The sequence below is a fragment of the Petromyzon marinus genome, chromosome 6, assembly GCF_048934315.1.
Source record: "Petromyzon marinus isolate PM22_M1 ecotype Great Lakes invasive population chromosome 6, UKy_Petmar_22M1.pri1.0, whole genome shotgun sequence".
NCBI classification, from domain to species: domain Eukaryota; kingdom Metazoa; phylum Chordata; class Hyperoartia; order Petromyzontiformes; family Petromyzontidae; genus Petromyzon; species Petromyzon marinus.
Window position 1 is genome coordinate 13137680 of NC_133672.1, and position 17710 is coordinate 13155389.

The 17710-nt window shown below is 41.6% G+C and overlaps 2 protein-coding genes across 5 annotated transcripts in view; both read left to right on the forward strand.

The window, feature by feature from the left end:
• LOC116939462 (synaptosomal-associated protein 25) overlaps positions 1 to 5154 on the forward strand; it is a 32381-nt gene extending 27227 nt beyond the window's left edge. Inside the window, exons 6-8 of the mRNA XM_032947855.2 lie at positions 1553 to 1687; positions 2609 to 2753; positions 3661 to 5154. Of these exons, the coding sequence (XP_032803746.1) occupies positions 1553 to 1687; positions 2609 to 2753; positions 3661 to 3729 (349 nt within the window). The 3' untranslated portion in view covers positions 3730 to 5154. The remainder of the gene's footprint in view (positions 1 to 1552; positions 1688 to 2608; positions 2754 to 3660) is intronic.
• Positions 5155 to 6476: 1322 nt separating this feature from the next.
• The window catches only part of ZFYVE26 (zinc finger FYVE-type containing 26), a 38772-nt gene continuing 27538 nt past the window's right edge, over positions 6477 to 17710 (forward strand). For 2 of the 4 annotated variants that reach the window (XM_032947848.2, XM_032947852.2), the window contains exons 1-10: positions 6478 to 6912; positions 8839 to 9059; positions 9768 to 9846; positions 10036 to 10125; positions 12010 to 12565; positions 13266 to 13399; positions 13731 to 13895; positions 15197 to 15285; positions 15769 to 15920; positions 16496 to 17506. In XM_032947848.2, the coding sequence (XP_032803739.1) occupies positions 8869 to 9059; positions 9768 to 9846; positions 10036 to 10125; positions 12010 to 12565; positions 13266 to 13399; positions 13731 to 13895; positions 15197 to 15285; positions 15769 to 15920; positions 16496 to 17506 (2467 nt within the window). In that variant the 5' untranslated portion in view covers positions 6478 to 6912; positions 8839 to 8868. The other 2 variants (XM_032947850.2, XM_032947851.2) reach the window with 2 other exon arrangements.

The window sequence follows — 17710 nt, forward strand, 5'->3', positions numbered from 1 at the left end:
ACATGTATACATAATTTCAGCAATGAAAACAAATCGGTTATGCTTCACTTCACATTGTATCAGCATCACAACTTTGGCTCTTAACTGCAGCTTCCAGTTGCACCAACTCGAGTTCTGCATTCCTCGTGTATGTGCGTGCCAGTTTGCTGAATATGCTCATGTCATAATCATTGTTATTCCCTTAGTAGTTAGCATGGTTTTTTTTCCCACCATGTGTGAGCGCTTAATTAAAGAAAATTCCCTCCACAGAAACTGCACACTGCTGTTCACACCCTTGCAATGCTGCCCATTGTGTCCGGTGTCCCGCGAGTAACATCGGTGTTGTAAAAAGGGTGTTTCTCAGTTCTGAGTGAATTCACCTTTCAGAATCCTCTATTTGAGGTCACTTACAGTTACCTACTCGTCATCCATACCAGACAATTGAGTAATTATTTGAGGCAGAGGCTTGGTGTGATGGGGGGGGGGGGAACACCGATTGCATGGTGATGTCTGTGTCCCCCTCAGCTCAATCTGGCATTGAAGTATATCGGAGGCTCGTGGGAGATTAAAGCTCCCCTTTTTGCAACGTTCGTCACAACACCACTGCCAAGTATTACCAGTCCATTAATTACAATGTTACTTATTTGTCGTCCACTTTGAAAAGCTTTTTTTCATTTACGAAACCCTCAATAAAACATGTCCTGTCAGTACATGTTTTGAGTTAACACTTGCCAGCAGTTTGCAGTACGTCGGATGAATTATTATAGTAGTTAATAATTAAATGCGTATGTTCTACCTTAAATACAAAATACGTAGTGTTTATGAAAACAGTTACGTGTATATCTCTTTTCAGTGTGACATTGTGTTGCTTTTTGCAATTTTACTGAGAAAAAAGCATTTTCTATACATTCTGAAGCCATTTGGACATATTGGTTTTGCTGGGTTCTGCTTGGTGTAGAACTTTAAAATATAACATTTTCATTTACTTGTTTGGGCTAGGGATCGACAGTCATGCAGTGTAATGTCGATCTGCAAATAATGCAACTGAGAGGATCAAAAGATGTAAGCTAAAAAATGTGCCATCTGTAATGGATGTATTACATTTTCCTGTACTTTGAATGAATTAGTTATGGATAAATATAGGATTTTGAACACGGCTATTCTGTTATTGAGTATGTATACAATAGCCAGTGATGGTTTGAAGTCATTGGCAATATTTTCACCATGAGCTATACAATCTAATGACAGGTTTCATTATATTCTTGTTCTTTGTCAGCACTTTCCCTTTGTGATCAAGTGGCTCGCTGTATGGTAGTACATCAATACCAAATTAAAACACACACACAATTATGATCGTTATAGTCTGGGTAGCTTAATGGTTGTACACATAACAGAGTTGAAATACATAAAACACCCATAAATGACGGTTCAATAATGCAAACACAATATTTACCGGGTTGCAACTTGCCAAGTGCAATTTTACAATTCGCAGTCGCAGCAGAATTTTTACAGCCGTCGCATCTCTGTCCAGCTGTCTCACGCCCTTTGCGTCACTGCCCCCACCATGAGACAGACTGAAGAACTTTGAGGCAGGTGATGCCTACAAGAAGGCATGGGGGAACAACCAGGATGGAGTTGTGTCCAACCAGCCAGCACACGTCATGGACGATCGGGAGCAGATGGCCTGCAGTGGTGGCTTCATACGCAGGTCAGGTGGCCCTCTTGGTGCAAGTTGTTCACGATCCAGTCGTCACCTTATAACAGGTGCTAAAATACACATAGGGGCATTTTTGCAACACGACATAACACAGAGCATGGTCTGCAAATGATCTAGAAACACTTCCCATTCAGGATTCTATATATCATCCCACCCATCTGAGGCCTATATAAGATCTTGTTTCAGCAGCTTTCTCTCTCTCACCTGAAGACGGTCGCTTGTGTTGCGATCGAAACGTCGTGATCTATTAATTTTCTCTTCTTTGGTTCTTTCGGTAAAGTATTATTTTATTCTCATTCTACGTGACTTTACCGAAAGAACCAAAGAAGATGAATCCTTGCAGTCACGAAAGCTTTAAATCGAAAAATATTAATTTTCTATCTACGTGACTTTACCGAAAGAACCATAGAGTATGGATTCTATATATATTCTAAAAAACTTAAACCATGTTTTGCATTTGTCATAGTGATGTTTAACAGGGATATGTCGGTGTTGCGTAAAGTTCTAAAGTCTGAATCTAAGACAATGCTTTTGGAAAGTTTTTAAAGTTATTTTCTTCGGTACCATTAATTACAAGTTAGTTTCTTTTTTTATTTTAACAATGAAACATTGGCAGCTCTGAAGGTGACTGTAAATGAGTCAATATTGCTGGGGTTATTTGTTTAATTTTCATATCCTACCTTTTTTTACTTGTTGTTTTGATGAATGAAATCACAACACCGGTATCGTAAATATCACACGAATAAGAAAAATGATCATATTGACTCCTGCAATTTTCGCCCACATCCCACTGCTTGCCCCTGCCCCCCCCACCCGTCCTCCTGCCTCCACGTCCCTTCTCGCCTTTTTTCTCATATTGTATATTCTCCTCCACCGTCTCTCCCCCCACGCAACGTCAATGTCCCAACACAGGGTGACAAACGACGCGCGGGAGAACGACATGGAGGAGAACCTTGAGCAAGTGAGCGGCATGATCGGCAATCTGCGCCACATGGCCATGGACATGGGCAACGAGATCGACATGCAGAACCGGCAGCTCGACCGCATCATGGAGAAGGTAATAGACAAGGACAGATTTCCCACCCGTGTAGTCTACATAGGTTTGTTGGGGTATATGATGTCAGCGTGCACCTATGAAGGCTGGCACGCTGCACAAGGGGGTGGTGTGTCCAGCCTACCAGGTACTAATTTAATGCTGAGTCGACCGAGGGGAGGTCCAAAATTTGTTCATACAGTCATCACTGATGTTGGATAAGTTGAACTCAGGTTGGCGGGTTCATAAGCACAGTGTGAGCAGCAGCTCGTGACTGTTACTCAGCAACCAAGAGAAAGATTTCTTTACCCCCTTGTGATTTTGTTTTATTGCTGGTCCAGCTCGAAGTGTAATGCAATGTAGTCATTTAATGATTACATTGCCATCTGCTGGGAATACTTTTGTTTGGCACGCAAGCCTGACTTGTTAATCCATTCTGTATGTTAATTTAAGCTCACACCTTTGACGACTGATATCTTATTTTTCATTATTTCGGGAATTATTTCATCTTTGTTTGGGTGAGGTGAGGGCTCGTTGAGACTAAAGGCTTCTTTTATGAGTGGAAATCTGGGTCTCAAAGCAATGCAGGACACGTGTTAAGCAAATTGAAATGGCATTACAAAACTCAAGAAAATGAAATATTCAACATAATTTTTTTGTTCTTGTTTAAGAATAACATAATTCCATTAAGATACATTTGGGTTGCATGAGGTATGCTTGAAAAGTATTTTATCATCATCAGTAGCAGCAGCAGCAGCCATCGTCAAAACACTTATCTCTCAGGATCCTGCGATGTTATAGAAAAGCACTTGCATTTTAGCCTATAGGGTATCGTTCAAAGACACTTTCATGTGATTGCTAATTCTGTAAAAGGCCATGCTTAGCATATGGCAGCTCCTTGTTAATGAGAACTGTCTGATTGTGCTTGTAGGCGGACTCGAACAAGGCACGCATCGACGATGCCAACCAGCGTGCCACCAAGATCCTGGGAAGTGGTTAAGATCCACGCCTGCAACATAATGATCATGTGACCAGATGGGACTGCTTCAGCCAGATGAAGATGCACAATAACATATCTCCGCACCTGTCCAGTGAAAATGCTCTCAACATACGTGAGGCAGTCAAAATACTTTATTAACGAGAAGCGAAAAAATAAGTTTTTTAATCAATTGCTAGGATTACCTTGTTTTGAGATCCTATCTTTATGCAATAATTATATACAGGGTGATCCGTGTATAGATGCCTTATTGCTTTGTCATGGTCCGCTTACTTTAATCTCAACAGGTGATTGAATATTGTGAAAGTGATGGCTTCATATCTCACAGAGGAGAGTGTTAACATATTACAAAAATTATATTAACAGGTGGGTGGGACACATGTGTGGGTATCTATAAAAGGATAACCTTATATAACATAAGTGGATGGTTATGAAAGATCACCGAATCGGAGGAGGGATGAATGTGAATTTGGAGGTGAGTTTAATCCTGAATCTACTCTCTCGTTTCGAAAACTTTTTGGCTGCTTCCTCATATAATACACAGATACAAAAATTACGTGTTGAAAACACCAACTAAAACATTTCAATTGATTTGCTTCCACTTTACACATCATGAAGAATTAAGATATTTCACAACTGGAAGTATGAATTGAGTAAAACCCAGTAAACATGCAAAGTTGGGCCAACGTTTGGCATGTGGTTGGAACCGTTACACCAACGTTCAATGTTTATTGGGTGTTCATAGTATTTGAAAGAATTATATGAAAACGTTATCGTAATGTATAGCTATTTGTCAATCAACTGCTTGATGAAGGCCTCCCCATGCCATATTGGTCATGGTGGTTGATTGACAACAGTAGCCCATGTTGGTAAGTGCGGGATTAGTGAAGGAGGTGTCCAGGGCTGGTTTAGATGTCATTAGCCACTGATGTTAGCCGTTAACGGGAATCGAACACAAAATACTGGGTTCATAGTGCAGTGCGCTTAACACTGCACCATCACTCAATCCCATGAATGTGTGTGGTGTAACTTTTCCACCTGACGTACTTCCTTGCCACTGTCCTTGATAGTTTTCCAGCTTCGTTTAAAACAGGTGTATAGGTTATGACATAGCACTGCAAGAATGTATAAAGCCAAGCTGTTATTCTTGCCATGTATTTTTTTTTCTAATACTGTAGATTTGAATTAAGTTTAAAAGGTAAATTAGATTTTTCCTAAATATATTTTACCTCCGCCAGTACTTTGGCATAATCAAATTGATTGTAAAATGTTGTCTCCAATAACTATATACGGTGTTTATTATTAACCCCCCCACCCCCCTTCCCATTAACGGTCTTGGACATTAACAGTCTTGGACAATGTGAATAAACAAAGTTTTTTTTAATGTCAATTAGAAACCTGGTGAATAAAGTTTGACGCAACGTTGGATGTCGCGGGTCGAAAATTACCTTTTACATCTGCTAAAATTATGTATTTAGTACAGTATAGATGCACTACGCTGTAAAAATACGTTTTTAGAAAATCAGATGTTGTCCAAAATGCCTCGAAAACGTGATGAAAACGTTGGACGAGTGTGCGCATCTACCATCAAACACTTGCTACTCATTTACGTCTTGAAGAATGTGGAACAATTTTCTAAGTAATCTGCTTTATACTGCAATGGCACATCTTTTAAATCTTAGAAGGCACAGCCAAAGCTAAGATTACAGCACAGGGTATCTATCTCTCACTTGTTAAACGTGCATCTGCACCCGCTCACATCAGAGGGTGAGTGGCGTTGATCTTATTCAGTATACTGTTCATTCCTCACAGCTTAACCTTAGCCAGTGCACCCTCGATAACTTAGCAGCACACGCTGAAATCATAAGTAATATTAAAAACAACTTTTTTTAAAAACACGCTTTTATGAAATGTACTCGTAATGGCAGAACTCCCAAGACTCCTGGAAGTGGCCCCGAAGCTTTGCCACAACGTCTGGGGACCTTGGCCAATTACAGCCAACGTCAGTTGACAGTGGACAATTAAACCCAAGCCGAAACATAACATATAAAAAATATGTTTAAAAATATAGATTTTTTTATGATAGAATATAGTATTGCCATCGGTATGACATAAGTATACCAAGTTTACAGTCGATACCACATTTGGAAGTGGGTTAAAATTGAGTTACAAGATTTGAGGATACAACAACAGACAGTTAAAAGAAAGCGTGTAAAATTAAAAAAGGGTGCAGTGCGAATGCATTTTAATAGGTTACTGACAACGCAGAACCCTGTTAATGATTAAACTGAAGCTGATATAGGCTAAATTTGGTTAAGTTTGTTAAGTTGTGACGCGTTTTTAGAGTGTTATGAACAAATGAAATAAACAATTCCATTTGTTTCAGTTTATTTATTTGGTATAGCCCTGTGAGTCATTCGGCTCTTGAATCGGGTGCAACCACAAGAAACAAAAAAACTAAAACACGAACACAGTAAAGCTTTGTCCTGACACTCGTATATAAACCTGATCATGTTATGAGATACAATAATTTAATACCTTTAAATATAAGACGTAAGATTCAAGTTGAATGAAAGTGGTTATAAACTGCAGCAATACATTAATGGCAGCCACAATATAGTGTTAATATAAATTATCCCAAAAATATTAATTGCAGCACTTTGTCAGCAAGGGTTGTGTGAGATGAGAGGGGAGATGTCAGAGAGTGCGTGGAGGGAAATGGGGAGAGGAAGGAGAGTGCGTGCAGGTGAGTGGGGAGAGGTAGGAGAGTGCGTGGATAGGAGTGGTAGCATCCCGTGCGTGGAGTGGGGAGAGGTAGGATAGTGCGTGGATGGGAGTGGTCGAAAGCGGTGCGTGTCCTGTGGTATGCCATACGCCCCAAAGAGTTTATATGGGCCAGAGTGGTCATTGGACTAAAAAAAGACGAATCGCGTTCCGCGGGCCACTTGGAGGTTCCGTAGCGCGGCCGATCAGCTGTTTGGCCAGTCACGTGCGCGCGCCGCGAACCGCCCCGTAAACACGGCGGACGACCTCGCGTCCCGACTCGGCGTTCTGCCCTGGCCGCCAGCTCGTCGGCTCCGTGTGGGAGCGGCAACAGTTTGTTGTTTGTAAAGACCGTGTACGTTGCCCGCCGCCGTGCGCTTCTGCGCCGTACGCCCAGCACGCGCAGCAAGGCCGAAGCCACGGGTAGGCCTTGGTCGTGCCGTCCCGTGCTGCTCGAGGCTCCCTGCCGCTTAAACCGCCACCGCTCAGCGACGCTTTTTGTTTTGTGCCCAATGCGAGTGTGGCCGCAGGGTTGATTTTGTGAGCGCCGACGAGGCTGAGCTGTTGGCCCTGGTGAGGGTGGGGGGCGAGGTAGGCTGTGTGGTGGCGGCGGCGGCACACGCCGTGTGGGCCAGTGCTGTTGAGGCGAGCGGGTCGGCGAATCGCGGTCGACGTTTTGTGGGGGAAAGATTTGCGAGGTGGTTTGGAGATCGCGGTAAAGCAGGTGGGGCTGACAGTTCCACTCGCTTGTACGCACTTCATGTGGGAGGAAAGCCCAATGATTACTCTGTGTACAGGTTTCCTCCCACACGTAGCAAATACAGACTCCTTCTGAAACGTTAATGTTGAGTATATGTTGAACTTCTTTTGCAGCGTACGTAGCTGACCGCGCTAATCGGAGGTGGCGCTTCCCCGGTTGAACATCGGATATCCACAATTTAACTGTGTGAACACCAACATGAGTGTACTGTGTCACTTTCAGTTAATGCTACTTAATTGTACTGTGTTTAGGCTTTAGTTCGTAAAATGATTACTTATTTACGTGTACAGTAAATATATGGTGGTCTCATTTACTTCACCTGGAGACGGTACTGCTTTGTGATCGTTGGTGTGTTTTTTTTGCTTTTGTGCTGATGGTTAGCAAATGGGCGCCTTATAAGTGGTTGCACACGAAGAGCCATTGCCCGACTCCTGTGTGTTATATGTATTTTTCATACTGTTATTGACGAGTTTTTGTATTGATATTTGTTCACCCGTACCAAAAAAAAAACGCTGAGCTTTGTCTTCCGGGCTAGACAATGAATGAACGATAATAAAACATGACAGGCCACTGGTTATGGCCAGTGCCATGTGTCAAGCCATTGGTTTGGTGAAGACCTTCACACACCGTATTGGCCATGGGCGTTGCCTTGGTCTGACTTAACTCTGCCTTTGTGAAGAGGGATCTCGTGTCCCTAGGGCTTGTTAATTTAATGTTGCGTCTCAATTTGGGGTCATGGTTTCGGTTACTACGGGATATTCACCTTTCCAACCGCTGGTTTGAAAATGATAACTCAAAGGGAAGTTTTTTTTTCTGTTTGGATAAATGACATTGTTACTTTTCAAATAAACTACGGAGAGAATGAAACGTGATTCATTCAAAGTGCAGCGCGTCTTCGCTGCCCAAGCTACTTCGGCGCTAGAGTTAGACAATCGATTTGGTACATCTATATGCTCTGATAAGAGCATAGGAGAGTTGTTATTTGTAAGGCTGTCACTAGTTAAAGTGATCGGTCTAAACCCGAAACTAAAAAAAAGGCTCAAGAACAGTTGGCGTACAGTGCTAAACCCTTAAACAGTCCTTGTTTCTTGCATACAGTACTTTAAGAAAATAACAATTAGTGTTTTTTTGATCTGGCTGTTGAATATATGGATTGAAGACAGGTATTTAAAGTCCACTGTGTTGTAATTAGAACCTTGTGTACCTTTTTTGAGATGTAATCGGCAAATAATTAATCTTCCCACATGTCACGAGTTCGTAAAAAACACATGATTCACCCCTGTTAAAGCCTATTACCACAGGAAGTTATAAGAAGTAGTGGCACTACTGGTTGGCTGTGGATTTGCTTGTAAGCAGTTTTATACAAGCATCAAATTAAATATTGCTCGCACATTTTGCCTTAATTCATCGTGATAATTGTGGAGAAATAAAATCAGTGTGCAGGTGGATTATTACAGGCATTTGAAAGGTGGTGGAGGCTTGGGGCAGCCTTCATCCAGCAGTGGAATGACCACTGGTGATGATGAAGGCATTCTCAGAATTGTGCTTACATGTGTACGTTTTTTGTTTCTGCTTGCGTTAATTTACAGGAAGGGTGGCCATAGGCTCCTTGGAGGAGCATGCACCCATTTGGGAACGAAGAGGCTTATTCAGCGCAGGAACTCTTTAGTTTTTTCTGCCGGAACCTGTGCAATGGCAGGTGGGAGCTGGCACGTGCCTGCCTCCCACGACTCTGTGAAAACCAGGCTTCTCTGGGACTCGATGTGGCACAGCTACTGGAGGCTGTTGCCACGCAACCTCACTACTTCCTGTAAGAATGCCGTATCACACGTTTTAAGTCAGCAGGAGTTGGTTTTGCATTGTTTCTGTACACGCAAATACAATTGATGTTTTAGGAGATTCTCAGTGCCACACATTTCAACGTGTAAATGTTTTGTACTGCAAAAACAGCATACAGCAATTTTATTGACGTTACATAGCACGGCATATGAAACTTCCCTTATATCCAGTTGAAATATTTACCACAATTTCCTCACAGCTGCATTTTTCTTAATTTATCTCCCTGTGTAATTTATTTCCAACATGTAGTGTTCCATGATTTTTTGCATCGAAACAATTAATATTACAAGTTGCAATACCAGTCAAGACCCATCTTTCTGCATAAAAATGATCTCGTCTAGGATAAAAGCCTGCTTCACAGAAGATTGCATACAACTGATATTGGGTGTGATATTGTAATTATTTGTTATGCTGATAAAATGGGCAATTCTAGTGCAGCCTGTACTACAGCAAGTTACACAACAAGTGAAGCCTACAATTGATAGCCATTTCTCAGGATCTCTGTTACCGAATAATTACTAATTCACTGATTGTAATATGTGTGTAGTTGACATTAATTGGACCAAATTAGAAAAATAAACAATGATTGACATACTGTGGAGAAATGTAGTTTTGTCTCGCACAAAACATGCCAGGAATACATGAACCTTGTATATTTTTTTTATTGCCAACTTTTCAGAGGTGATTGTCCCTACTCTGCAAATTGTTTGGCGATGATCTGTCTTCATGAGTTGGAGCATTTAAAAGGTGGTGCACTGGTAAGAATTTTTGTAAATATATATTTTTACATTGACATTTTTAAAATAGCCAGGTAATTTTTTTTTCTGAAAAAATATACGTTTGGAACCCCTTGAGGTAACACATTGTTATCTATGCCAGCATGGTGGATTGTTATCATTTCTGAGGCAAACAGAAAATAGTTTCTCATTTGTAACCTGTGCTTGTAGGAGGGCCCCTTGAGGTTGCTCCATCAAGATGTCGAGTTCCGGCTGCTGCTCGACTCCTGCAGCTGCCAGATCCCGGCTGACGTCGCACAGGTAGTGGCACTGCCCTGCAAGCTTTGGTTTTGTAATGTTTTTCATTAATTATTTGTCTGTTTTTTTAACATTCAGGTTTTCGCAGCCACTCGTAAGTCTTCTGAGTTGGGCTGCGTTTGTATAGCGTTGATTCCCTCAAGGTTTCTCCACGCACTTCCAAAGGTGCCCGGAGCAGTACATGGCGAATGCTTGAAAGAAAGTTGGCTGTGCGTATGGCCTAAAATGGAAGGCCATCATTTTATTTGGGATTGTATTGTTCTGTATAATGAAAGCATCAGTCACATTTACTTTAGATTATGAAAGGCCCAGACAATCTATAGGTATGTGCCAATTAGAAGCATGCATTTACCAATGTAGAATTAACTTGGATCAGATTTAAAGACAACATGGAACATATCCTTCTATCATTTAGTCAGCTGGTTTCTGTGTAATGTTAAAGAAGTTAAAATATTGCTCTGCATGTTAAAAAAAAATATACTTTTTTTGTTTAAACAAGTTTCTGATGCATAGTTTATTAACCTTTAACAGCTTTAGCTTTTATATGTAAATGTACTCATTTATTTAATTACATTTGATAAACCTTTGTTAATCCACTGTGTCAGTCATGGGGGTCCTTTACCATATTTCACCAAGTTGGTCAGTGCATCTTTGTTAAGGGGTGCCCAGTACCGGTTCAGATAAGACTGGTTCATATATCACTTGCTACTGATGTTAGCTGTGATTAGAGCATTCTTATCACTGCAGTCCAGCTCCCCTCACATTCTATATTTACCAGGTCAAAATACACCCCATGATTTGCGATAATAATTAACATGAGAATCGTCATTTCTTGTGTCACTGCTGTTAAAGGTTTTGTAATTATTCCAAATCCCAACCGAAAATTGTCATGCTATGCCTAAAAATACTGTGCACTTCGACATGATTTTATCTTTGGAAGACAACCTTTTAACTTATTATGTGAATGAGAAATGTCAGTGTTTGAAGTGTATTCTTAATAGGGTTTCTGAGTGACAAGGTCCACCGGTTTAACTTCCCTTTTACACGCTGTTGGGGTAATTTTTCAATTACTTTGCTTATTTTAAAATAAAACACTGGATCTCTCTCCGTTTTAAATTGCATATTCTTACATGGAAGTCACTTTGCCATCTGTAAACAGTATAATCCACTGTTTAGTTTCATATTTAAACATTGAGGAATGCTTACCCAAAAGTAAGCTAATTATTTTTGTACTAGCTTGTTTGCCCGTCCTAGGACGAAAAAATTGAGCGGATACAATTGTATCTTGTGTTAATTTAATGGCAGTGAATCTTGCACAAGTATATGTCATCAAACACTTCACTTTATTTCACTGTAGCACTGTATTAATGGCAGTGAATCTGGCACAAAACTATGTCATAAAACACCCCACTTCATGTCACTGTAGTACTGTATATAACTGACCTTCAATTTATTCAAATTCACTGCTCTGATACTTTATTCTCTTCTGCTTTTGGTCGCTGGGGTTGAAATAAATTGAATTCGATACAATATCTGGAAAATCACAGAGAAATGTCTATTTTACCATAATGTAGAATAATAAATTAGACTTACCTTTTGTTTCAAGTGCTGAAGAAAAAAATAAAGACACCAAATCCACTTTGTTGCTGGTAAAATTATTGATTAGATTTTCTTTCAATAAAGAAACATCAAACTTAAAGCGAATTTGCGGACATTTTTTATTTCCACTCAACCTGCATGTGTGATAAAATCCACCCGCTCATGAATATTAATGACGGGGGGGGGGTACGGCATGGGGAGTGACGTCACGCGCGTTACACACAAACAGACATTATTGGCTCATAGTAGTAATTTTAAAATAATTGTAAAAATTTTTCTGCATTTCAGAATCTCTACCACTGTTTCCAGCAGACCCATTGCCTGACAGGCAGTGAGCAACATGACCCCGATGTTCATCTCTCAAAGGAAAGCAAAGCATTTCTGCAAAAGATAATTGACCAAGACCCCTGGATTGGCCATGCTATCATCAGCAGCCTGAATGCAGAGATGTCGCATGGCAGCATCCACCATCCTGCCCTGCAACAGTTGTTTGTGGATTCTATTCTGGGACACCTGGTAGAGCTTCGAAAGAGTTCTAATTCGGACAACCCCAGTGATACAAGCGATTGCAAAGTGCGTGAAATTAGAGAGCGCTTATATTCATGTGTGGCCACCTTGAACTTGAGTGCCCCAGCAAGGACCGTGGACCTTGAGAGGTTGTTTTTGGAGCTCCACGATGCTTGCCATGGTGCCGAAAGCATATTGAGCGAAACCCGCTTACTCAGCTGCCTTCTCAGACAGGGAAACAACTTTCTAGTCAAGCATTATTGTGCAGTTGTGGATGAAGAGCACAGAAAGAAGAGTGTGCATGAAAATGCATTGTTTAGTGCAGTCGAGGGGGATGGTAAGTTCTTGTACACTTGTCTCTTTAATGTCAACAAAAATGCTCATAGGTATTTCAACTTCCACTTGTATTGCTTTTGTCACCATTATCATTCAAGCCTAAGTGCTACTTATGCTTTCAAAATGCAAGTTTGCCCTCTGGGGTCTCCACAATATCTCAGCTCCAAAATGCGCATGATCATAAAGTTACTGAAGGATTCCTCACTCCTACCTGTATATGAGGTCACATCACCCCAATTCTCAGATCTAATGGCTTCCAATCCAATCCCCAGTCAACAATAAAATCATGTATACAAGCCCTTGCCTTTTCACTATTCTGTCTCTACCCACCCCCAAATGCTCTGCTTCATTAACAAAGGCTTTCACTCAAAACCCTCAGTCAACTTCTGTTCAACAGGAGGTTGCTTTTTCTGTACTGTAACCCCTGTAGTCTTGGAAGTCCTTTCACAGTCATCTCTGCTGCCAACTCTGCCCCTGTTCAAGTCTAGGCTCAATGCTTTCCTGTTTTCTGTGTATGCTGTTCCATGTAATTTCTAACACTATATTTTCTTCCTATTTTTGGTGGATCCCCTAATGTGCATGTCCTACATTGTGCAGACTTTTTAAATGCAACCGCATTCAAACATTTGTGCAAATCCAATTTGAAAAACAATGTGAACTCGCCTCATAGATTGGTTGTATGGCTGTGTTTTGCTGTGCAGCGGCATATGGTGATCTGCAGGAGGGAGAGAAGATGGTGCTGTCCCTCATGTCGCATCCTGACCGGGCTCGCACCTGGAAAGAGCTCTATTTTTACTGCATTGCCAATGGAAAACATTTCCTAGAGCTCATCGTGGTGAGTCTCCAACAGAGGGGCTGGACTGCCAATATAACCATCCCCTGAACACTGCGGTATAATTGTCAAGTGCAGCATAAAAACATGGACTAAAGGAAGTACCTTATTCTCAGGATTATAAGACGCTCCGAAAACAAGACACATCCCAAACATGTGTGCGGAGCCAATGAAGTGATACAAATCTGAATATTCACACCTATCCAATTATAAGATGTATCCCCAACTTCTGAAAAATACACAGAAAAAAAGTGTCTTATAATCCGTAGAATACGGTAATGCACAATTCCCACTGGTGCAATGGTAATTGATTGAACTGTCTTGTTGGTGACAGATGGCTGCCTTGCAACTCGTGAAGCGAGGTGACCTGGGGACGCTGGGGCAGCTACTGTCGGGTGAATTGGAGCCCCTGTGTCGCCTGGTTTTGCTCCTGGGGTGGACTCACTGCTCCACCCCGGAGTCGGCCCGCGAGCTTCTGCGCACCCTGCACTGCGACAGGGTGAGAACTGGGAAGAGCTTATAACCAACCGCCTCCTGGTGCCAGAGAATATTTGTATAATTTTAACTTTTCTTTTGAGGTTCATTTTGTAAATTGTTGAATTGTATGGAAATGTCCTTGCCCCTCCCAGCATTCTGTGTTGTCGACTCCGCCCACCGACTGAAGTCCTGGCTCAGGGTTCTTGTCTTGACTGGCTGACCGCTATAACTTTGCCTTTTGTTTCTCTCTGTCATCTTGAGATACCGTCGCATTTAGATGCTTTATGTATGTATTGTATATGTCTATACGCTATACTGTTCAGTTTAATTCCAAATATAAGGCTATTGTGATCATGTCTCTCTTTTTAACAGACCTGGTTAAAATAAATACACCGTAACAGGAATCATTCTCGTGCAGGAAGTTAAAATTCAGAATTAAATATCTTAACAGAAAACGGTTGCAAATGGTTCTGGAGTGCCTTTTGGCGTCACCTGGTCAAGCACCAATTGGGTCGAGGCTCAAAAGAAAGCCGTCCCTTGGTGTGGACCAATCGGTTTCAAGGACAATGCATATATTATCATAGTATGTTTTTTGTTTGCATTTTGAACTGCAGGTATTGTGGTTAATGCAGACATGAATCCTTGTAAAAAGGTTTCAGTTTTGTTGCCAGAAAAAAGGGGAAAAGCCCTATTATTAAATAAAACAGTGTTAAACATAACAACCAACTTAACACTAAAATTCTAGATTTGAAGTTTTCGTGACTGCAATGATCCATACTCTTTGGTTCTTTAGGTAAAGTCAAATAGGTAAAAATAATAATAAGTAAAAAATAAATAACAATCTAATTACGGCGTTTCGGAAGCAACACAAGCTTCCTTTTGCTGTGGTTGTCCCGCCTGATGAAGGAAGCTTGTGTTTCTTCCGAAACGTCGTGATTTGATTATTTTCAATTTATTTTTTATTTATATTTATTAGTTTTTTTACCTACGTGAATGAACACTAAAATGTTACGTAGTGCTGCTACAAAAACCAAATAAACATAACTGGAAACGGGTTTATTCCGAGACAAAACTTTGCATATTATGACAGCATATACTTTTTCTTCCATTTCCTCTTCATTTGTTTTGCAAGGAATCTTTTGTTTTTACGTTTATATTATAATTTTTATAATTGTGACAAAAGATTTGCAAAAGCAAGTTGTGCAGCCACTTTGCCACGACAGTAACTACAAGCATCTGAGCACAGACTGGCCGTGTCCAATAAGGGAGGATTGCTGGGTTGGGTGAGTGGTTTTTATTAACGCTAGCGTTCGCTGGTGCCAGGGTGTCCATGGAGACCGTTTGCTCGCGAATGCCTGCAACAGCCTAGCGTCGCAGGTGGACGTTCTGCAGTGGTGCATCCGCAAGAGCAGGTAGAGGCCGCACTCCCACAGTCACTGCGAGAACGATGATACCAAAGCATATTATTGTCCAAGCACTGAGATACGGCAAATGTGGACCATATTGACTATCTTTCCGGTTATTGTAGGCATGTAACTTTGCATCATATCAATTCTGATGTATACGATACACATGTTAAATTGTGCTTGTAGGAATATATAATGTTTTATATGTCATTGGTTCACCTGACCTGTAAATGATTATTTTTATTATTTTTTAAATAAATATTTCTGTTGAATCTTCACATTTGTTACTGCTTTTACACACTAAATCCATTTTGTATTGTACCATTTCAGCCTCTAGAGGTGCTACATCCAAAGTAAGAAAAATCTAATGGAATCTCAAACCCCAAATCGTGACATTTCATTGCATGGCAAGGGATGAGATAGGGCAGGCAGTATTCGCATATCTTTACAGTATACCCCTAACATGTTGGGTAACCCCTCCATCCACAGCAAAAACCTCAGTGTGCAGGACCTAGCGCGGCATTTGCACAGTCAGGAGCAACATTCTACCCTCTACCAGCTTCACCACCTCACAGACCTCCTGGGGCTGCATGAGGCGGAGGTGCTGGCTGTGCTACTCAAACCCATGGTCACCGACACAGGTCTGTACGTCTGTGTGAATGTATGTTGAAATTATTTCGGACCGGAGGTAGCCAACCGTGCTAACCGGAGGTGTGGGTGGAAAGGTCTGGAACCTGACACCATCTTAAGAGGCGCACACAACAGGGCAGCCATGGCCCAGTGACTCGGGCGCCACTACGCTATGAACCCGGCAATCCGAGTTCAATTCTCGGCCATGGCTAACATTAGCAAAGTGATATCTGAACCAAAGTGTACAAAACTGCAAGGTACAGTGTGATGCAGCTATCTTGCTGTGACTGTTCCACCTGAAGACGGAAGCTTGTGTTGCCTCCGAAACGTCGTGATTTGATTTAGTTTTATTTAGATTTTGTTTTATCTACGTGACTTTACCGAAAAAACCAAAGAGTAATAATCCTTGCAGTCACAAAAGCTTCAAATCTAGAATTAGGTTCTGTGATTCTTTAAACATTTTGTCAACATAACATTCAGATATTAGTTATTTTTGTTTGCTTGAGTTATAGATATTGAAGTTTGCTCAACAGGTTGAGGTCAATTGCTCATGCAATATTTTTGTATCTTCCTTTTTGTGCCATAGAGCAAGACGCTGAAACTTCTTCTGAATTGCCAACATTGGACCAGCAAAGAAATGTCGCACTGTTTCATAGTTTCTGTGCCATGAAGCATGCTATTAGCGCCTTATGCCTAAAACATTTACCTTCCAGGCGACCATCCATTTCCCATGAAACTAACACTAGTCAGACTGTCACTAATCGGTGCAGCTCCAATCAGGACATTACCGAGAAAGATGCTGAAAGGACTACATCTAGCTTGGAAGGCCAGACATCTGGAGAATGTTGTCCATCACCGCTTGATAATGCTGAAACCAATTTAAATAGCTTGGACTGCCCAGTGGAAGACTTCTCGACCATTGAGTGGCACTTTGAGCAGTGCCACTCTCACTTGAAGCAGATTTCCCCTCCAAATCTGCGATTGGAGGTGATGGAGAACATTTTCTCACTGCTGTTTGTGACATTTGAAGACCTCGCTGGTGAAGGCGTTGGCACGGAGAGCGACTCGGAGGAGTACGTGGAGGACGCGACGTTTGATCAGTGGGCCGCCGAAAGCCTGGAGAGCAGTGTGGACATCCTGAGCTGCAGCCCGCCCGACCTTGATGACCAAACTTCGCAGGCTCGGGCAGAGTTGCAGAAGATGTCGCTTCAGAGCAGTACGCTTTCCAACAAGTCGCCAACCTCTCATGGCACTTCTGCGGAAACAAGCGCAAAAATCGATGCAGAGATCGCTGACGCTAGTCAGAGCAACCCACAGAAAGTTAAGGCAGCCTTGAAACGTTTTGCCTTTTCTTTGAAGAGGAAGTCGGGATTTATAGTCGATGAGCATTCTACTCACAGTATACTCTGCCTTTTAGAGGAAAGCCTGGAAACAATCAAAGATGAAGGCTGTCCCACGCAAAGTACACTGCAGCTTGTAGACTCTGTTGTGTCTTCCGTTAGTATGGACTTCTTCAGCCACCGCCTTTCTCGCCTGTCAAATTACATCAGTGAGGCACACTGGAGGTACAGGCTGATCTTCGCTAATCGTTGCACAGGTGCGTATGTTATAAATGTCTGCTTAGCCGGCGTTATTAAAGTGACGTGCATAGCTTTCGGTTGAGTGTTTTGCTTTAAACCATGTATTTATAGCTCATGGATACTTCGTGTTTTGTCAGTCTTTTTTACAGCCAGTTTAAGCATTGCAAGAAGTACTGCCTTGCAATGCATAACTCACAGTACACATTCTATATTATCCCACA